Here is a 23,263-nt window from a genome sequence, read left to right as displayed (position 1 = left end):
AGCTGGCTTGTCTGCGGCGTCGGCCCCTGATGAGTTTGTGTTATTAAATGTGAAAGTCATAGCGGCTTGGTCTGTGAACACAAAGTTTATGTGATTTCTTTTTATGTGATACCTGGAAAGAAGTCTATCATTTTTCCATGTGCTTTCCAGGAACAACTCATCGAGCAGCTGCACAGAAGACTGCGCGGATTGGATAAATGCGATTTAAAAATGATGTCTGAGTGTGATGGTTTATTTACAGAAGCAATATGAACAACTACTGTAAAAAAATATTCATTTAATTTCAAGTTTTAAGAGATAGGAACGGTTCTCTTAAAACCCTCTTATAGGTCTTTATTAAAAACTTGCAGTTCTTGGTGCAGATTTAATTATTTTATAACTATAATACATCTTCTGAAATGCTTAAGATGTGTTTTAAGCAGTTTTTTTAAGGGGAAAAATGTAAGATGAAACCCAGAATTTGACATTTCAATCTAAATGTTTTGAGACACTCACACACACGATATAAATCATCATGTATTTATGACTTTATAGTGGATATTTATGGAAATAACTGGTTCTTTAAATGTGAAAATGTGCAAAAATAGGCTTATTACTATGACCACTAGGGTTCAACAACCAATTTGGTGTGAAGTGGGCGGGGCTCATTTGGAGAAAAGGTGATGTCACATCCTTCTTTGCATCAATCAGAATGTTTGATTTTAAATACCAATAATAATGTTGTTTATGTTGCCAGGCAACGGCGAGAATGAATGGTCTGGAAGGGACGGGCGACGGCAGGACCCGCCTTCTCTTCCTCTGATTGGCTTACCTTAATAATCTTACACTAACTTTAACCAGTCTCACGCCTCCTAACCAACAGAATCCACCAATCAGAGGTGGGTCGTGCTTTTGCCCGTCCCTCCAGATCATCTAGTCTAGCATCAACGGTTTATGAGTGATGAACTTTCAACCTAACAGCATGTTCGCCATATTAGTTTAGTGTGGTAGCTCTTAACGTTAAGTACAGCTGAGGATGTTTCTAGACGGAGAATTGAGGGTTTACCAAGGTTATTACAATTACATCCTAATGGGAACATGAATGTGTCGTACCAAAAATACACAAAAGACAACTTTATGGTGGTGCTAGAGGAACGCTTGTACAACAACGATTTTGTGCCAATCATAGACTGTATAAAAAATGGACGTAGCCTCTCCGTCACAGTCCTTTCTCCTTAACTTGATCCACTCATACTCGCCTATGCCATCGTGTCAGACTTTGACTCTGCCTCATTTCCTCTTACCAAAAAAGGGCATGTATGTGAAGTTGGGGGGAGGGAGATACGTCCATCTGGCTGACGTATATGACGGGCCAGCGGCTAGCTGTCACTCAGGAGGCCACGCCTCTAATTATTCATAAACTTTAACCTCCACTTACATAAAAACTAGCCTGGTAGAAAAAAAAATTCAGCCCCCTCAGTGTTGTCATGGAGATATGACCTAAACATACAGACTAGCCTTAAATAGGTTTTGGCCTATTTAACATGGGGGTCAATGAGAAAATTGCTCTATTATGAAACCTGCCTCTAGTGGCCACACGGCGAACTGCAGTTTTTTGCACTTTCGTATTGGATCAACCAGGAAGTTGCTTGAAGTTGGTGCTAATGGTTGGTGCCAATCCAACCCAAAAAAATTGCAGATATTTCACTCTGGACCAAAGTGGTTAACCAAACAACTGCCAACAGCCGAACACCGCCTCCCATAGAGTCATGGTGCCAGCATGGATAAGAAGTGTGTGTCCAAAAACAAACAAAAACTTATTTTGTACCTTTAAAGAGATATTTTGCTTATTTAATCCAGTTTTGTATCATGGCAATGGGGGCGGTGTGTGAACGGGGTTTGGCTTCCTATGTGGCGGGAATTCTCGTGGAATGGAGTATCGTTGGTCCGTCAATTTTTGCCGCGATTGATGGTCCGCTCCGTGGGTAATTCCACACGGGTCTATACCCACTGTCCGCGCTGCCATGATACAGAACGGGATTAAAATTGGCAAAATATCCCTATAAAATGGCCCAACATTTTCCACTATCTGTGATCCCTACAAGGTTGTTTATGTCTTAAATACATCTAAGAATATGATCAATAAAAAGACAGAGGTAAAATAATCAAAGACTGGAACAATATTACACATTAACTGAAATTCTGAATGTACTGTCTCTCTGCCCAAAGTAATATAAGGTGACAAGCAATAAACTGCTGTCCTGCTGGATTATCCAGTAACTTCAAATTACTGTGTGATGACAAACATACAGGGTGTAATTTAACCACTACAGCATGTTCCCAGACGCATTCACTTTCTTCATGGTGATTACACATTAATATCTCTCAGTCAAGTCTTTAAACCGGCGCATACTCAATGAACATTGGCCCCCGTAACTGAAACTCACTGAGGCCGATCTGAATTACACTGGTTTTGATGAATCATCGATGTTGAAGTGTGTTAAAGCGGCACATGGGATGAGCGTGACGACAGTCCCGGCTTTGGTTAGTGATTAAATTGATTTTCTGCTCCTCTGTTTGGATACACAGTTTTTGGGAACCTCTACTGACCCTTTACTCTCCTCCGTTTACCCACTCGATCACCTCTTTCACACCAAAGAAGATGATTGTTTTCACTTGTCTGTCCCTGGGGAGTTTCGGTCCCATCGGGTGGGTTAATGAATAACACCCCACGAGGCTGATAACACCCCACACAAGCGATAGCCTCCACACGCCTTCCTGTTGTAAAAACTGGGCCAGATCTATCCAGAGGTCAAGATGAGAGGATGAACAAGTCCCGGCACGTTTTTTTTTGTTCAAACGTGTAACGCCCAATCGTAGTGCTCACGACTCACACACTTAGATAGTGATCGTAATGCTCTCTCCTACAGTTTCCACCACAATCCTGTTGTACATTTAATAGTCAATAAATGGCAGATAAGAGTTGAATTGGACTTTGCTCCATCAACAAAAGTTTCTTCTGAAAATGACTTTGATAAATTGATCAGATGCTGGCTGACATCAATGGAAAATTACCGTTTCCTGATCTTTTGTAACAGTTTTTATGGAGATGACACCGTTTTCTGAGCACAGCGCGGTCTTTATTACAGGCTGCTGTCAAGACAAATTGCTCGTAGAATAATAAAATAATAATAACTGCTGCATGTGCTACCATGAGACACGACTCGGGTGTGTGTTCACAGCATCTCAACAACACAACAGCGTATTCAAAATACTCTCCTGAACATTAACATCCTTACGATCGTGAACGTAACTTTGCCCTTTAAGATGCCAATGTAGTTCGTTTTGGCGAGCTCTGTTAGATGCTGCTATAGTTGTTCATTCTCTACTTAAAGAAAAGGAGAATATGGAAATCATCCTCCGGGGCCTTTTTACCTTTTCTCCTATTTTTCATGTGTTCTCCATGACTGTGAAATTGATGTTCCAGGATGCGCGGGAACATCGTTTAATGCACGTAATCTATTTAACAGGCACTATTACAGGGTTCCTACAGCTTTTCCAAGGTCAAATTAAAGCCCTTTCAAGCATTTTCGAGCTTTTCCAGGACCTTACAGCTGTAATATATTCCATATTTCTACAAATACAGCCATATTGAAAATGATAATTTCACTTTTTTTGTTATCACGCTAAAAGAGATGGCATTATTCTATAAGCTGTCATAATACCAGATAATTCATTTACATATTTAAACTTTTATTCTATAGCCATTTTTTGAGAAAAAAATGCAGATGCCACTAAAATTCAAGCACCCATACAAACCCTGCTATTAGTTACTTTACTGCTTACATCAAACACATACGCAGCTCGTAAAATACAATGCTTTGTTACAGATTAAACTACCCAACGTGACTGGAGCTGAAGATTGACTGTTTCATTGTCATATCATGCAAATATGTCAGACATTTCATGTTCATCTTCTCAATTGTGAGGATTTGATGCTTTTTCCTAGTTATGTGAATCATTTGTAAATGCTATGCATAATTGTCTGATTGTTTCTGATGCTGGTGGTCTTTCAGCATGTATGTGACTATATGTGTTGTCTTTTTTTCCTGCACTTATTTATTCTGCTGTGCTCAGCTTTCCTTAAGGAAACAGACCTCGAATTAGATACATAGCCGTGCGTACTGTGCTCCAACACTGAGGCAGTTGTCATTGAACAGCTCCACACAAATCTTCTCTCAGTTCAAAATCATTTTATTGAACAAGATGGAAAACTCAGGCGATTAAGTGTAGCAGAGGTAAATGCATTTTAAAGGACAAAAGGTATTCATTTCCAATACGTGCGTCGTCTCCCGTAATTTAAAGCGGATTCAGAACAAATGAAAAGACACGACATGTCCAAAACAAATGCAAACATCTTATTGCCTCCTCAGCAGCAGCTGGACTTCCCGGTCTTCGAACCAGCAGTCCGCAGAGTCGCTGCGACCTCACCAGGGGAGAAATCACATGTTGCTTTTGGCAGCTACACTTCCTTCTGCACCATTAAAACACTTTCCATAACAATTCTTTATGTCAAAAATAATTAAACAAGACAGTTACAGAAGCCCAAGGGCGCTTTTATAAAGATATTCTTTAAAAAAAAAAAATTAAATATGAATTTAGGAAGTTTAGGCTGAGGTGCAAACGAAATAAGAAATAATGAACTTGAGCTGCACCTCGACAATCCTAACGTATACAAATAATGAGAAAGTGCCATGCCATGGTGTGTGAATAGACAGCTAAGTAATGTTACATGTATGGTGTATTCCAACCCTGTTACAATATGGTTATCAATGGCATTATTCAAACCCTTTAACGTGTTGCGGTTAATACTCAACTTCAAACCAAATGTTACATCCTTCAAGCTCTCTCTTCAATCTTTTATTTTTTTTATGCAGGGAAGAGTCAGTGAGTCAGTCCAGCAAAATGAAGCCACGTCGTCTCATGTCCACGTTAGGACTTAGCAACTCCCTTTGACACAGCCAAGCCGATGAGGCCCGCCAAACCGGCCACGCCGAGACCGATTCCCCCGACGATCGCCATGCCGACCAAGCCGTCTAGATGACAACAGGTGTTAGCATTAGAGGGTGTCGTTTTTTGACTTCGATCTGGTTCTTCAACGATACTTTTTTCCAATACCAATTTTATAGTATAGTAATTACAGGACATTAAAACATGACAGTACACATCTATTTAGATTTCATTAACAACAACAACACACAACCGTGATCCCTGTCCTTGTGTGTGACCTAATGTTTTTTCTTGTATGCCTCTATGATGTAATGTTCGACAGCCAATCACCAGCATTATTAGATCTTGGTACAAGTATGCAGCGTGCTCATTCAGTGTGTTTTAAAGCAGTTTAAAAACCTGATTATATTCAGGTTATGGGTATACCTCGGTTTCTCAACGTGCATGTAAACAACCTTCCCGGAGTAATATCGGGTACGCGTCTGCGCATGTTCTGTCTGTTATAACTCTCGCTCCCCCTCCGCGGTAGTGGCTTTTGACCCGGAAATAGAATTACAACGACATGAAAAAAACAACAACAATAGAGCGTTACCTTTAATATGAGGGAGGACTTTGCCCTGGCAGGTAACATCACTACCAAGAAGATCCGTTTCTGTCGTAATTCTGTCTAAAAGTCGGTAATTTTACCCCCGTTTGTGATTTTGACAAAGGTGAACCTGAAAATAACGCCGTATTCCGACCAGCATGTTGGTGGATCGCCACCTACTGTACCGGAAGTCGAGTTACTCCCATCATTTTCCTCATTCTCATGTAAACGGATAACTTCAATAATCTGATACTAATCTGATTATTCCCTTAACCAGGGTTTACTGATGTGCATGTAAACGCACTGATTGGTTCACTGATGCTGATAAATTTACTCTCTAGGTTTTGAAATTTTGTCTTAAACGACAACATTGTTCCATACTATGGGGGGAATTTGGTCTGAGCCTTAAAGTATCAAAGTTTAGTTCTCCTAGTTAGCAAATAGATCGTAGGTTCACATTCAAACTATAGCGTCAAATAACTGTTCAAATACGTTATAATGATGTTACTGAGATTGGTTCGTACCTTTCTTTAAAGCCTTGACGATGAGTACCTCCAGCTCGTGAGCCTGCTTGTTCCCTGGTTCGTTCTTTAGAAGAGTTCGGATGTACTTCAGGGCTCTCTCATATTCCTGGAGGAAGAACAGGGGGAGAGGAATGAGCTTTCAGTTAGAAAACCCAACAAATTTAAACACTGTCAATATTGTGATGGCTTAAGGAAGGGCACTGACTTTGAGTCTGTAGTTGGCCACTGCAAGGTAGAACAAGAAGTCCCGGGAGTCGTCCTTCGAGGCTTTCTGAACAAGCTCTAGAAATAAACAAAAAACATTTATTGAAACGGTTTTCAATTATGAAAACATCCCAGCTAATGTGTAAAATGATCGAGGGTCGGCTTGATCCGTTAATATTCACTTTAGTGCACACATCACAAACAAACCGGCAGAGGAAAAGCGTCTTTGTAAACAAGGCATCAAAGCATTAACTGCTCCGCGTTACAATGTTCCAGTTGCCGTGACAACAGAAGTTCTATTACATAAACTATACGGTTTATGACAATATGTTAAAGCAAATCCTCAAGCTGTGAAGCTATCATGCCCCTTGATATATTATTTCAAAGACGTTATTTAGATTATACTATTAATTACCTACCTAATTTCAGTTTATCACAGATATATTTATTAGTAATACTGTACATGAAAGTTGAGCACTACACAAATCACAATACAGAAATGCAAGAAGTATTTCTACAGTGTTTTAGAAACGGAGTCACCTTAACAGTTTGTCCACCATAAAGTTTATATAAACTGTAATATAATAATATATTGATATAGTGCTTAAAAACAGATGTAACAAAGTGCTTCACAAGACAAAAGAGGACACAATAAAGTAAGTATATATCAGAATTAGTGATAGACCATCAGCCGGCCGATATTTGTGTTTTTTAGGTGCATCGTATCGGCCAATGCGAGCTGCTGTGTTCTCCATCGTTTTTTCCAGCATTATTTACAGACCGGCGTCTCCAGCAACGCGAAGCTTCCTGTGGACGCCTGTCTGTAAATAATGCTGGAAAAAACGATGGAGAACACAGCTCTTTTAAGTTCAATAAATGTTCCTTTTTAAAAAAATTGAGACAAGTACCATTTGTTGTCATCGTTGTGTATTCTTTAAGATTTAAATCGAGGGAGCAAAAGTAGAATCGGCTCCAGATATCGGCCCGAGAAAATCATCAGCAGTCCTTATTGGTCACCCGCTAAGGCTGATGAAAAAAAAAATCGGCATCGGCCCTAAATAATCCATATCAGTCGATCCTTAATCAGAATTCTTTAAGAACCAAATTTAAAGGATCCTTACCTATAATTTAGGTTATTAAATATCAATACCAGCCTGCAAACACTTTAAGTCTGAACTGCAACATGTAGCTTACCCTCCAAGAGTGCAATTCCCTTCTTGATATCGTCCGTGTATTTACTCCTGATCAGGCACCACGCATACTCAAACTTTGTTTCCTTGGAGACGGCTCCCTTCGCCAGTTCACTGTTGTATTTATTTTCAAATTTCTGTCAAAACAAAGCAGAAATAAAGCAACAGAGTTTAATTTGTTTATCATTGCATGTCTTATTTGATTTAAATGTATTACAAACATGTAAAAAAATAAAACGGAAAAGGTTATACAGTGAAATAATATTATTACACAACTTTTTTTGTCTTTTATTTTGTCTGAAAAGAAGTGGAAAGACGTATACACTTGTTTATTCAGGGGCCGTACATCTTTTCCAAGGTCAATTTCAAGCTCTTTTAAGGTCCATTTTCCAGCTTTTCCAGCACCATAAGGCTGTGATAAATAACATATATTTCTACGAATGCATATTGAAAATTATTATTTCCCCTTTTTTTAAATCACATTAAACAGAGATGGTGTAGTGCTAAAACAACTAAAATTGTGTTTTTAATACCAGAAGGATAAGAAATTATATTAACTTTCTTTTCTATAGCTTTTTGTTGTGAAAGAAATTCAATACAGATATAATTTCAAGCATTTGAAGCAGTTAGTCCAAAATTCAAGCACTTTTCAAACCCTGAAAACACAACATTAGAATTCAAGAAATTTTCAAGCACTGGTACGAACCCTGTTAATTCCCCCTTCTCCATAATTCATCGTTAGTTAACAGCTTCCTCTGTCATACATTTATTTTCTTTATTTTTTATTTCTTCATGTTAACATAACAAGTCTCTTACAAAATACAATTTATTCCTTGTAAATACCTAATAATTAAATATATATTACAATTTCTTACATATTTATTGAAATGAAAATATATAAACTTATTGATTTGTTTTAGTATCCAAAATAAAAATTCATTCAGAATTTTAAATAATAAATAAAAAATAAAATAGAATGGAAAAAGGGAAATAAAGGAAGAATAAATAATCCAAATAAATAAATAAACAACGAACAAATTGAAAATAATAATATGTACAGGAAGGAAAGTGTGTGTGATTTTTCCAATTGTCATGGCTTTAAGTTATAATAAATACATATAAAGATATAAACATATAATACTCAGCATGAGTCATGTAAATAAAGAAACTAGTTTTGATCATAAACAGACTTTCGTTAGCATTAGCTACCGTTAGCTATCAGTGACGCGTCAAAGTATCTTCCGAAACCTCACTTTTTTACCCCAAACCTCGTCATTTACCGAGTGAACACGCGTTGTGAGGACATCCGTGTGTGTCGTGAATGTGTCAGTAAGTATGTTTTATGAAATGAAGAGGTTTAATAATGTGAAAAACGTACCTTAAGATCTTCTGGAGCTACAACATCGCTCACAACAGCCTCCATGTTTCCGGAAACAGATCCAGGACCCGCCCACTTTAATGACGCAGCAGCTGTTTGTGACGTCTTCGTCAGCTCTCTAGTAAAGTCCAAAAATGCAAATAACAATAAAATAAAAAATAAAAAATAATGATAATAGTATCAAAATAATAATTATAATAAGTTGTAAGTCTCTGCTGGAATTTTTTTTAAATAAAAAAATAAAATATATAACAACAATGGCAATAGTATTAAAATAACAACAATCACGCAGATGTTAAAGGGGAAATATTTTTTGTTGTTTTCCTCATTTGCAGTGTTGTAAGTCTCTGCTGGAAAAAAATAAAAAAATAAAATATATCACAACACTAATGATAATAGTATTCAAATAATAATAATAATAATAATAATCGGAAAAATCAAATAAAAAATATATATCAATGATAATAGTATAATAATATGAGTAATAATACTATTTACTATATTTACTACTATATATTTACTCCTATATTTATTAGTATTAATATTACTCTTATTATTAAAATTATTACGTTGCAGTGACCCTTTTCTGTTGCACACTTTGTCTTGTTTTGTTGATTTCTTTGTCTGTAACTTATTTTATGACTTGTTTTTCTTTTTCTTCTTACAACAATAAAAGTTGAGCAAAGATTTGTTGTGCATCCTGTATAATGGCAATAAAGATTCATTCATTCATTCAATAACAATCATGCACATGTTAAAAGGGAAAAATGTGTTTTATTGTTTTCCTACTTTGCAGTGCTGCTATAACAAAATTCAAGAGACATTTGAAGCTAAAAAAGACGACAAAAGTACTAAAGATGATGCTGCGGAGGCGTCATCAGTTCTTTGCGAGGTGGGCCGGGGAAAAGGCTAGAGGCAACAGTTCACTAAGGCTTGTTTCTTTGTAAGATCCGTCCGGCTTGGTCAGGTATACTATCCAGTCTGATCCAAACTGGGGAGAGAGAGAGAGAGAGAGAGAGAGAGAGAGAGAGAGAGAGAGAGAGAGAGAGAGAGAGAGAGAGAGAGAGAGAGAGAGAGAGAGAGAGAGAGGCACAGTAGTGAGGGAGAAAGTACCAACATGCAACGTAAAGGTGCCGTCATGGTCAAGATTTCTATTAACATTGATGTCATGAGTCCAACTCATTTATGTAGGCTTCACCTAAAACGTATCTACATTTTTAATATTTCTCACTTTGTATTTATTCAGTTAATGGTTTAATTATATTTTCTGTGTATTTTATTTCCCAACATAAAGTGTGAATGTGGTTTTAAAGTCTTTTTGCTACTTTATCGTGATTTTAAAAATGTGTAGCCTCCTTCAAATAACACACAGAAAACCGGCAAAAAAAATTAGTAAATTGTTCCTGAAATGACAATAACGTAATTTCATCACAATGCTGGAACATTTTACTGTGCCAGATTATTAATATATGTGTTAAAATTCTAAATTTAAAGTGCTAAATCTTAAAGTGCTTAATTTTAAAGTGCTAAATTTTTCAAAATGCTCCTGCTGACTGCTCTTTACAAAGAGCTTTAAGAAGACTTGCTGTGATTGTCTGCGCCGCTTATCAAAGAGAAGTCTCACCTCCATAAGAACCTGCCGACATGCTCCACATGGCCCGACAAAGCGGTCTTTAATGTCACTGCAGAGAGGAGATCAGAGGATAAATGCATCAGAACGTGCGTGGTATGAAACTCTTCAGGCGTCACCATGAGTCTCACCATGTTACAGCGATGGCAGTGAACTGTCTGTGTCCTTCCACCACGGCCCTCTGGATGGCCGTCCGCTCAGCGCACACGGTCAGACCGTAGGAGGCGTTCTCCACATTACAGCCTGAAAACAATTTTACATATTAATGACATATGTTTGGTTTCTAAATCCCTGAAATGTATTTTATTTGCTGATGACACGACTGTGTTCTTTAGCGGGGATCGTCTGGGGCAGCTTCTGGATCTGGTAGAGAAGGAGCTCCAGAAATTGAAAGAATGGTTTGATTTTAATAAATTATCACTCTCGGTAAAACAAAGTGTAAACAAAGTGCATTATATTAAAATAGGTAAAACAAAGTGTATTATATGTGGAAAAAAGCCCAGGAATTAAAGCAGAAACTTAACAATAAATGATGCAGAAATTACATTCATACCTGAAACCAAATTTCTTGGATCGTTGATGATAAATTAAATTGGAAATCCCACATAAATGAAGTCAAATACGAAACGTAAAAATTCAATGCAATTCTCTATAAAGCCCAAGCTTTCCTCTCTCAACACTCACTAATCACTTTATATTATTCATTAATTGCCCCATATATGACATATTGCATTAAGGTTTGGGGAAACACATACAGAACAAATACAAATTCTATTATTTTATTGCGAAAAAGCCGATAAAAATCATCAGTAATAAAGCTTTCCGTGAGCAAACCAACCCACTATTTAGTCGCTTGAACATTTTGAAATTCAGGGACTTAGTTAACACATTACAGCACAAACCATGTCACAGAGCAAAAAATAAACTTCATGAATTCTATTTATGTTGTTATTCCTTTCACATGTTCGAAATAAAAACTGCAGGAAAACTAAACGAAACTATTTCCTTCTATTAATAATAATAATAATAATAATAATAAACGTTATTATTAAGTGCCCCAACATTGTACTGTATAATTATAATAATACTAATACTAATAATAATAATAATACACTTTATTTAGCTCTTTTCATATAAAAAATGCATCTCAAAGTGCTTTACTTTAAACGCATAAAAATGAGAAAGACAACCATTAAAAAACATGAAACATGCGCAAATCAATAGGTGGCACACATGAAGAACCGCGCTTACAGCATTAAAAAAATAAAATAATAGATGAAAGAGAAGAACAAACAATGGATAAATAGTTAAAACATAGAGGAACTGAAGTGACGAGCATTAAACAGTAGAAGCAGCCGCAAATATAGAGAAAACCATACAATAAAACACGGATATATTTAAAAAATAATATGTTTTAAAAGCCCTGACTTCAGTAAAGTCTCCTTCAATAATTGCAGCTCTCCACCGCTGCACCTGTGGGTTGGTACCTGTGATTATAGCGCCCCCTGCTGTTAGAACCGCAGCGCCGACGGGGAAGCGGCTGTAGGGGCAGTACGCCATGTCCCGGGCCTGCAGGCACTGGGACACGAGCTCTTTAATCACTATATCTGCGCGTGACACAGAGGAAAACAAGGTTATAACACTGATGAAGAAGCATGCGTCAAGTGTGACCGGAAACTGTGTGGAATGGACTTGCCCGCCATTGCAGAAGAAGACGTTTGGACAGTGTGTCCCCCCTTTAAAGAGTCACGAGAGTTGTGTCAGTGATTTCAAGTTACATGTCCAGGCTCCAGCAGCTTTGGGCGACGACAGGAGCGAGAGCGGGGTCCACGCGCATTGTTTACCTGCATGTTATTGGCTCGTGGATCAGGCGCGTCATCCACCGGTTCGGGACTGGACTGTCACCGGACGGGACCAGACTGCTGTTAAAGGTTCTCGCGAGAACAGAGGGATGGTGAATTAACGGTGTTCAGGGCTCAAATAAATGGACTTTATTCAGATTTTAAATAGACTTTATTTTAAAGAAATAAAAACAAATGATAGGCCCTTATAATAAAAATAACACAAACAGAACAAACATAAATAAATGGACTTTAAAAAGTAAAAAAAAAAATTTATTTCATGAAACAAAAACAAATGATAGGCCCTCATAATAAATAAAACACAAACACAGCACAAACATAAATAGATGTTAGTAAGTGCTTTGTGAGGACAAACCAGTTCATTTATTGGTGGAGAAAAAAGGAAAAACAATTATGACAAAGAACCACAACAACAACAACAACAACAACAACAACAGCAGGAGCCAAGTTTAAGATAAGATATTCTTTTATTAGTCCCCAAAAAAAGTCGCAAATGCTTTGGTACATCCGTGCAAATGATCCCTGCTGTTTCCTACATTATCAGTTGCTTCTGTCATGTTAATTAAAGTGTATTAAAAGGGTCTCTGTTGAATACCCCCCCCCCCCCCACACACACACACAACATTCAGGCATTAGTTCATCGCGTAAGTCTTTCGATGCAAAATGGTTGAACCCGTTTTCATAATATGTCGAACATATTTCTGTACATTTGCAATTTTTTTTCCTTTTGCCTGCCCTGAATTGATGAAATGCTCCCAGGTTGTTAGATTCGAATTTCCTTCCCCTATAGACAGTTTTAATAAGTTACTGATCCATCCGTCTGTATTATAGTGGATAATAGGATAATTACAGGACTTTCTGTTAGATTGCGTCTGTGGCTCAGTTAATCTGCCCCAGACTCTCCTGGCGTCTTTTATCTCATTCTCTGACAGGCTCCAGACACAGCTGCAGGGTGAGACGATACCGCTCACCGTCACTGGGTAACACTTTGCGTTTCCTGGCTGGTGTGAATCCTTAATGTCATGTCTTTGCATTATAGCCAGTTGGATGTTAGCACATCTCCTCTTGCTGTCTCGGACCACCTTCTAGTAGAAGAATCTGATCTTTGCGGTCTGAGCCTTAATGAGGTGGCTTCACGCACAAGGTCAAGACAGATGTCCTGGGTCTGTCCGACGTTCGCCGCCACCGTACTCTACGGGGGAATTGTTGGGTCTATGTAAATCATAAATAAGTCATAGAGTGTGGTCTTTACCTACTCTGTAAATGGTCCTGAGATAACTTTTGTTATGATTTGGCACTATAAATAAAATTGAATTGAATTGAATTTATTTGACTAGTGTTGAGGACTCTTCTGTTCTCCTTGATCAAGCATAAATAAACTCCTTCAGCATAAGACATACAGGACTCTGGTACTTTCTCTTCTTTTCTAGCACTTAAACAAATTCCTCCCTAACACAGGTGGATCTCGACTTTCTCTAACGAAGGGAAATGTGTGGATGAGAATCTGCGGTCCAACAGACAGGAACGTCAGGAGGTACAGGAAGACTGCTCTGTAGTTTTTACAGCCCTGCGTGTACAGTTTTCCATAAGGAGATTGTCCTATGTTCACATTTTTACTGTTGTTTTATTATTTATTTTCCCTGTGCTGCAGTGCTGTCTTTTCCTTTCTATATCACAAGGACATGGTCTGTCAACGCAGTACAAACAGTAAACGCGTAAATGTGAATCTTATCCAGTCTCTTGCATCAATCACCCTCACACACTAGGGTATAACTTACAATTTACAGTAACTGTCATCAGAACTTTAGCCATATTTACATCCAAACACTCCTCCAGAGTACACTGTTATACAGACAGCATGACTTAGCAATTTCACGTCTTATCCGTACGACACAAGGACTTGTCGTTCTGATGGCACTGACATGTTCATCGACACAGATATTGACCTTTGAAAGATGAACTAAGGACTTTGAGCGAGAGACTGGCTTTTGCAGGTAATCCGTGGTGTTTTGATAATTGTACGAATTGCTTTGAGAAATGCACTTACTGTTCTGCGAATGTCAAGGACGATTCGAGAAATGTACCAAAGCGACAGAAAAAAACTGTAAATGATATGTAATGGAAGAAGAGGAAACACTACACCTGAAGAGACAGGAAATTGAATAAACAGATGTCTGCGGGAGAAAAAAGGAATATAATGTGAGGATCAAGCTTTGTTTTGTTTTCTTCATTAACGTGGTGTTATTATTATTATCGTGGTATTGTATCTTTGGTTGACAAGGACTGTTTAATCAGGCCGTGCTGTAGACCAAGCCCTGTTTTATATTTGCTCAAGGCCATAAATAAAACAAACAAACTGATATCACCATGAGCAGGTTTCAAAGGCCGTCCAATCGCACGATCGAGCCCCTAAACACACCAACCCCCACTCTCCTGTATGTGCCGTTGGTTTGAAGTTTAATGATAGTCCTGCTTTTTTTTTTTACACTAGCGAGGATTTCATTTTCATGTGAGAAGATACACAGGTCTGAAATCAGATTGCAGGCAGCCACACCACAACTTGGCCTTTGTTCCCTCTCACCTTCCTGCTCTAACCGTCACTGTGTTGGACTTTCACAGTGGGACGGCGGCGAGCTTCTCTTTTGCCTCCTTTTTTCGACTTCCCTCTGACTTTGAGAGGGACAAATACTCGTAGCAGAGAATAAAATTATAAAGAAACAACAATAAAGAAGAAACATGTGTTGTACGGGGAAGTGTGCCCGTCTGGTGGGCCTGATCCTGCTGCCTTCAGCGTTCATCTGCATGATCGCCAACCTGCTGCTGTTCTTCCCCGACGGCAAGAGTCTGGAAAACGACCAGATCTCCTTCCAGGTCTGGCTCATGGGGGGGCTCATCGGAGGAGGCCTCTTTGTGAGTAAAGGATTATGATCTGTGTTTATTTACAAAGTCTGGTTTAATGTTTTATTGGGGTTTTTCAGTCATTAACTCTGCTCTGTGTAAACTTGTACAATCTCAAGTTTTATTGTGTTATTACTTTGGGGATGGAGCTTTTTTTTTAACAGTATAACAGAATGTTTTATATAAATATATATGTTTAATTTGTAATACTTTTATTCAGATGTTATGTTTCACTACTGCCTTACTTTTGACTCTATGTGAAGTATATTTGTAACCATATTCTTCACAGTAAATAACTCTTAAACTGTACTGAGCTGTCAATCAATGTCCAACCTTAAAAAACTTTACTTTAAATCCTCGTTCAGATCGTATACGTTTCCATTTCTTTAATATCATTTTTTCAATAAGTATCATTACATACACTCATGCAAAAAAAAGTGAAAGTTAAACCCAGCAAAGGCAAGATTTTGCTTTAGGAGCCCTTGAAACAAACGGATAAAGTACAATTTTAAGATTGTTTTTCCATTTGAGTTTAATTAATAACACTGAGAAGATCCTGAGGGACCTCCGAACTATATATAAATATGATATATTGTAAAAAAGAGTATGTATGTAAGTCAATTCTTCAACCTACACCTTTTCAGTCAGTGTTGATCATAAACGAATTAAAATGACACTGTGTGAATTCAAGTTTTAACTGTTTATGTTACGTATGTGATGTTGTGTTTCTATGTGATCGGTATAAACTAAACTTTAGACTTCCACTTCTCTACAAATGAGAGTAAAATTAAAAGTAAGATTTTACAATTCATTATGAAATGTACAACATTAAAACAGAATATGTGAGGGACAATGTCCGACAAGGGGTCCATTATGAGGAATTCATGTACAAATACTTACTTAGGTACGTTTAGCTGTTAATACCTAAATATTTTTACTTTTACTTGTGTGTATGAACTTGTTATAAAGAACTTTTAAATGAGAACCTTTACCATTAAGAGACTAAAGCACTGATCTGCTGCACTTCCTCACCAAAGAGACACACACAGCAGATCTGATTAAGTGCGTTAATAACCTGAGTTTTAAAGGTTGACCGTAATAAATCATTAATAATCTCATAAATGGATCAGAGAGACTTTGAGTCTTTATAAATGTGATACTACAGTTTGGAACGAGGACCAGGAAGTTGCATTTCTTTCCTATGTGGATGTCTTTGCCTGCTGACGAGAGAGCAAAACTCAGGATTCACAAATATTTGCTTTAAGAGATAAGAGAAGACACATGCAGATACACACACACACACACGCACACACACACACACACACACACACACACACACACACACACACACACACACACACACACACACACACACACACACACACACACACACACACACACACACACACACACACACACACACACACACACACACACACACACACACACACACACATTTAAAATAAAGTAAGATATCACTCTACGAAACCTAAGAGATAAGAGAAGACACATGCAGACAGACACACACACACACACACACACACAAATGCAAATGTGTACGGAGGCACGTGTGTATTTATAGACACACAAAAACACACACACACACACACACACACACACACACACACACACACACAGACACGCACACACACACACACACACACACACACACACACACACACACACACACACACACACACACACACACACACACACACACACACACACACACACACACACACACACACACACACACACACACACACACACACACACACACACACACACACACACACATTTAAAATAAAGTAAGATATCACTCTACGAAACCTAAACATCTCGCTTGATAAATATTTTTGTCTCCTTTTCAGATGCTGTGCCCGAGCTGCTCAGCTATCAGGGCCGGGGGCAAGGGTTGCTGCGGAAATGGTTGCTGCGGAAACCGTTGCCGGGTGAGTGAAGTCATCTGAGAGATTTACATTAACGTGCCAGTGTGGGGAACGCACCGATGATGACGGGCAGTAAAAGACGAGCGTGACGTCGTATCAAATACCAAAGGACAAACTGGAATTATTTTATTAGTTATCCCCCATCATGTTATTATATTTAGAGCTCGTACACCTGTTCAGGTCAAATTCAAGCACTTTCAAGCACTTTTAAGGTCTGTTTTCAAGCTTTTCCAGCACTTTAGGGCTCTAACAGATTACATATTTCTATGAATACATATTGAAAAAGATTATTTCACCTTTTTTATCCCATTAAAAGTAACAAAAATTGGGTTTTTAATACCAGAAGGATAAGAAATTAAATGAAATTCCTTTTCTATCTATTTGTTTTGAAAGAAATGCAATACACATACAACTTCAAGCATTTTCAAGCACTTCATCCAAAGTTCAAGCACTTTTCAAACCTTGAAAACACATTAAATTCAAGCATTTTCAAGCACTTTATCCAAAATTTAAGCGCTTTTCAAACCTTGAAAACACATTAAATTCAAGCATTTTCAAGGATGCCAAGCCCCTGTACGAACCCTGTATATTTTATTATATTAGCTCTACTGTGATGACTGTTTAAAGTTTTGTTTCGGTGAATATGTTTTACAGAAGTATGGGATATGAAGAGTTCTCACTTCTTCTTTAATTAACAGGAAGTACACTGTGAGTGCGAGTCAAGGTCAAGTTAATTTATATTGCACATTTAAAGCAATCACAGTTGACTTAAGGGCTATAAATAATCAAATAAAAGAAGATAAAAGCACAATAGAAAATGAAGCCAAGAAGCTCAGGTCACATCTTCCGCCTTAAAGAGCAACATAGAGGCAAGACAGTAAATTATAGAAAACAGTAGGAGACCCATTTCAGGGGGCCAGTCATTCATAAATCTCTCTTCCAGATGCTGAACTCTGTGTTCTCGTCTGCTTTCGGGCTGGTCGGAGCGATCTACTGCACCAGCGTGGCCTCTGCGGGTCTGGCTATTGGACCCAAGTGTCAGCTGGCCAACGACAAATGGGAGTACCCCTTTGAAGACCTCGGCACGTGAGTGATTCTCCCGTCAAAGCTCAGTTAAAATGTACTTTTTCTTGTCATTTCCACCAGTTACATTTACTTTGTTAGTGCAGCAGTCGAGTTTCAGTATTATTAAAATCCAGTAGGTGGCAGACTGGACCAGGACTTTCTGCTCTGTGGGGTCTTGCAGCTTCACTAGTGATGAGCCAATTATTAATAAGCAACCACTCTCCTTTCAAGTCAAACAATAATCTCATCTCATCTTCAACCGCTTATCCGGAGTCGGGTCGCGGGGGCAGCAGCTTTAGCAGGGGACCCCAAACTTCCCTTTCCTGGGCCACATTAACCAGCTCTAACTGGGGGATCCCGACGCGTTCCCAGGCCAGTGTGGAGATATAATCTCTCCACCTGGTCCTGGGTCTTCCCCGAGGCCTCCTCCCAGCTGGACGTGCCTGGAACACCTCCCTAGGGAGGCGCCCAGGGTTCATCCTTACTAGATGCCCGAACCACCTCAACTGGCTCCTTTCAACGCAAAGGAGCAACAATAATGTAAAACCTTATGAATGCACGCAGGTCAGTTATTTTGTATCTTGGTCATAGGTCATATTAAGCGACAGATTCTTGGCTTTTTAAACTGAGGAAAGGTCACATGGCTCCTCGCCAGCCCCAAAATAACAGGATAATAGCACGATTGGCCCCACTGAAGCATTTTACAAGCTGAAGCATGTAAAACTGGATCACCTGATAGAGGCTCATCAGGTGATCGGGACAGTCGTTAATATATATGAGCTTGTTGTTAATAAGTAGGCCATTGCTGTCCATGACAGAGAATTTAAAGGGTGTCAGTGGTTACAGGGAGGGAACCAAGTTTGAATACTATAGGCATGTTGGGGATATTAACACTAAACCTCAGATTGACCTTCCTCCAGCGAACCTCAAGTTCCCCTTTTTCTGTTTTCCTGTCTTTTACACGACGTAGCATGCACCCGAAGCATTTTAACATTTCCAACTGGTTTAAAATGATTAGTCAGTTCATAGATTTATCAATCGACAGAAAATTAATCGTCACTTATGAAGCGAGGATGTCATGACTTGTCTTAGTTTCTCAAGTGTGAGGATTTGCTGCTTTCTTCAGTATTATATCATTGTAAAATGAATATCTTTGCATTTTGGACTGTTGTTCGCACCTAACAAGCAATTTTTAGATTTTAGATCAACAGATAAAATAAAATAGTTAGCAACCCTAAGCTCCAATACATTAAAACTCATATCAATGTTAGAGGTTTGCATAATATTGGACTTCTTTCCCCTGAAATAGCTATAATTACACAAAACAATTAATATTTCAAATATCCAGCTAATTGTAGAGCATTAGCTAAACATAAAGACCGAAACCGGGGGGAAACAGGTAGCCAAGTTCACTACAAAGTAACAAATATCCATAATGTGTTCTCTTTACACTTTGGTTTTGGACTAAAACAATGAGAAATAGCATGTAAATAAGTGAGTTTTAAATGTGCAGGTACACAGATTTAGACAGAGCCAGGTTAGCTGTTTCCTGTCTTTATGCTAAGCTAAGCTAACCGGCTTCTGGCGGTAGCTACACCTTTACTGTACAGACAGGTGTGTTGTATATCAAACTTCTCATTTAACTCTCAGCAAAAAAGTGAGGAAGCCAATTTCACAAAATGTTGAACCATTTCTTAAATTTTCCACTGTTTAGCCACTTTTTGTAACTTATTTCCATCGAGTACTTCCTTTCCTTTCTATTTTCCGTGTGCTTTCTTTCTCCACTCCTCACTTGTTCCATTGACCTTCTCACTGACACATTTTTCCTCAACTCAGTCATCACACTTTTTCTTCCCACAACCCCAAGCTTGGCCTGCTTCACACTCATATTTTCATTAATGCTGCGTGTCTGTGTGTGTGTGTGTGTGTGTGTGTGTGTGTGTCTCTACTGCTCTTCTCTCAAACAGTGGTAATAACAGCTACCTTGTAAACCAGACTCTGTGGACAATCTGTATTAACCCTGCCAATGCAGTGATGTGGCACGTCGTTCTGTTCTCTATACTGCTGGCCATGGGGGTGTTGCAGCTGGTGCTCTGCGGCATCCAGGTGGTCAACGGCTGCTTGGGATGCATCTGCGGGGACTGTCGCGAAAGAAAAGAGGTCGGTGAACAAATCCTGTTACTGCAAACCTAAAAAAAAGTACACCTTACGTTCCCAGAGTCAGTTATTAAAAGAGTGTTTTAAAGATTTACCAACTGGCCCCTGTACCAGCTCCTCTCGTAGTAAAGTTCATTCAAGTGTATTACCAAAGTCAATCCAAAAGGAAGTGGCCCATTGGTGCTTTGTTTTATGTGTAGGGACTCTTCTCATGCTGCTGCAGAGGTTTGGTGTTATTTTCAGCAGTAGTAGTGGTTAAAAAAGACGCTTTAATGGCTTCACCATACTGCCCCGAGCTAATCACTGTTAGCCATGTCCTGCTGTTATTGACTCTCCCCGATTTCTCCGTTAATAGTTCATACACGAAAAAACTGTCTTGATGGCTTATTTGATGTATGTAAGTGCGGAAACAGACCATGGGATGATTTTGCGCCGGGATTACACTTTAAATTTATCGTACAGACATGACAGTGGTATCAATCGTCTCATATAACTCTAGGCAAGAGAGAGAATAAGCATGTTTAAAGCAGCAAAGATTTTATTTCAGTGCCAATCAGTGACTGTAAAGACTTTGAGATTTGACGTTAAAACCCCAGGTGCCATCACTTTTCAATAGCTGAAAGGTTTACTAAAAATAAACATGATTCAGTACGGGGAACGGATCTAACTCCATAAAAGGTGCAATAAGTAAGCTGGCAGCTTGGCAGGAAAACTGAAAAAGTCCAAAGATTATTTATAATTTTGCATATTTTTTAACAGAGATACCTACACAGGTTGAACATTAAGCTCAGATTTAGTACATGGTTGAACATATAATAGTGAGTTCTGCTAAAAATGTTTCTGCTGACTTGCATATGGACACTAACGTTGGACAGGACTTCATTTGAAGGACGCAGCAGTTGTTAACGTGCAGGATTCACAAAGTATCCAAAACATTATTTCGCCGGACACATCCGTCATGTGTACTGTATCAACACGTCTACACATTAACATGATGCTCACATTTATTAACAGCTCTGTCAGCCATCTGAGATCGCTTCCTGTCCCAGACATGAAATAAACGTGACTTTTTTTTCCATCATACTTTTTTTATTGTTTCGTTTTAAAGCTGTGACAAATCAAATGACAATTACCAGCACTGTGTACATCTGATAGTGAAGAAAGAAATGTTCAAAACATGAACGTAGAGAGGCATAAGCAGGTAAACGAAGGCCAGAAAAAGAAATAAAAATGAGATTTCAACAATAAATATAGATATAATAATAGTAATAATAGGATAAAATGAAAAATATATATACAAATATATTTAATAAAATTATATAAATATGCATTAATTAATTAATACAAAACGAAAAATTACCCATACACATATACTCACATAAACATACAAACACATATAAATGCATATAGAATACTAAAAAAAAATAAAAAATAACATGAAATAAAGATTAAAGATGTGACGTCTGTCCCGTTGCAGGATGAAAGTGGACTGTGAAAGTGAAGACGATCGCCCGGCTGGAGGAATATTTCAGGATACCCCTCCATGAAACCTCTCTTCTTTCTTCTTGAGATTATTTTGAATTATATCAAAGCCTTACTCCATTATTGTGTGAATGTTATTTGAGCTGAGGGTTTGTGTTTACCTCCCGACGTATCTTTTAATGAGTTCTGCATTAAAACAATCCCTGAAATAATATTTCCAGTCTCCACAGAATATGTATGTATGTTTAAATGTAATTGTAAATAATTATTTGTCTGTTTTATGGGTTTTGCTGTATATCAGGTGAATGTGACAAGACAAAAAGAGCTGATGAATAAAAAATACATTAGAACATGTTTGTTTGTTACTATCATCATTAAACTGATCCCTTTGCTGCTGTTTTCTGTTGCAGTGCTTCCCCCTGAAAAACACACTGCTCTTTACAGGAACATGTGCAGCGAATGTTTAACTCTGATCGTCCTAGTTGAAGCATTTCTGCAGAATCACTGTCAGGATCTCTGTCAATTACTCACCTCATGCTGTGCTCATGCAGCCAGACAGATCTAACAGGATTATCGTGTGTCGAGACAAGGTCAAAGGTAAGAACGCCCCCTGTGGACGCTGCGGAGCGCTGCGGCTGCATACACAGTCCACAGTCTGGCCTGTTAGCAGCATAGGTGCAGGTTAAGCTCATAATCTTTTGCTGCCATGGAGCCACTTCACAGTAATTGTTACCTAACTTTTAAGTTGAAAGCCTGTTGCAGAACTGGTAAATATAGACGCCAAACAAACCAAAGCTCAAGGCTAAAGACGTGCCTCCGTGGCAGCACAGGTAAAAGAGATGCATCCAGGCGAACAGTAATTATGCCTTTCAGCTCTTCTGTGTGCTTTGGCTTCTTAACCATAAATAACACTCCTTGCAGATTTTCAGCTTCCTGTGTTCACAAACCTTCGGGTACAGGGAGGGGGAAATGATGTAGCCTTGGAAATAAGGCCTGCGCCCAACACCGTGACCGTCTTGGCAGGCGTTTTTGCAGCTTTCTTATATAATGCACGGCACAAAGCGAGGAAGGAGCATTAAGTGAGAAGAATTTGGAATAAAAGAATAGTGGGACAAAGGAAGGAACATGGGAAGGGGCCCAGTTCTCAGCCACTTCTCATGCAAATTGTAGCCACTCTGAAAGAATCCAGAGGAGCAAAGAAGGTGCTGTTTAATGGCGCGGTGGACAAACACTGATGTAAGTGCTCGCATGCAGTGTGGGAGAGGGGTCCTTCGAGAGGGAATGACAACGGGTCAAAAAGACAGTTTTTCAAGCACATACTTCTTCTGTTGTATCCGCCTTGTGCACTC

The 23,263-nt window shown here is 38.6% G+C and overlaps 3 protein-coding genes across 3 annotated transcripts; 1 reads left to right on the top strand and 2 right to left on the bottom strand.

Moving 5' to 3' along the window:
• Nucleotides 1-4,221: 4,221 nt before the first annotated feature.
• On the bottom strand, nt 4,222-8,934 carry fis1 (fission, mitochondrial 1). Its single transcript, XM_083937173.1, has 5 exons — nt 8,872-8,934; nt 7,498-7,630; nt 6,305-6,381; nt 6,100-6,205; nt 4,222-5,075 (listed from the first exon to the last, which is right to left on the bottom strand). Exons 1-5 carry the CDS (start codon nt 8,914-8,916, stop codon nt 4,972-4,974), a joined length of 465 nt encoding a protein of 154 aa, XP_083793299.1. The 5' UTR covers nt 8,917-8,934; the 3' UTR covers nt 4,222-4,971.
• A 725-nt stretch (nt 8,935-9,659) lies between these two features.
• Nucleotides 9,660-12,106, bottom strand: LOC310964056 (cytidine deaminase). Its single transcript, XM_083937045.1, has 4 exons — nt 11,989-12,106; nt 10,633-10,744; nt 10,496-10,553; nt 9,660-9,862 (listed from the first exon to the last, which is right to left on the bottom strand). The coding sequence occupies exons 1-4, from the start codon at nt 12,059-12,061 to the stop codon at nt 9,749-9,751; spliced, it is 357 nt and encodes a 118-aa protein (XP_083793171.1). The 5' UTR covers nt 12,062-12,106; the 3' UTR covers nt 9,660-9,748.
• A 2,993-nt stretch (nt 12,107-15,099) lies between these two features.
• tm4sf5 (transmembrane 4 L six family member 5) lies at nt 15,100-22,600 on the top strand (the record flags this gene model as incomplete). Its single annotated transcript, XM_083936908.1, has 5 exons — nt 15,100-15,273; nt 17,133-17,213; nt 18,154-18,296; nt 20,243-20,435; nt 22,466-22,600. The coding sequence occupies 5 exons, from the start codon at nt 15,100-15,102 to the stop codon at nt 22,598-22,600; spliced, it is 726 nt and encodes a 241-aa protein (XP_083793034.1).
• Between the last annotated feature and the right edge of the window lie 663 nt (nt 22,601-23,263).

The sequence above is a fragment of the Echiichthys vipera genome (assembly GCF_963691815.1).
Source record: "Echiichthys vipera genome assembly, chromosome: 22".
Taxonomy (NCBI): domain Eukaryota; kingdom Metazoa; phylum Chordata; class Actinopteri; order Perciformes; family Trachinidae; genus Echiichthys; species Echiichthys vipera.
The sequence above is the reverse complement of the archived record's forward strand: the minus strand, read 5'-3'. Positions and strand labels throughout refer to the sequence as shown.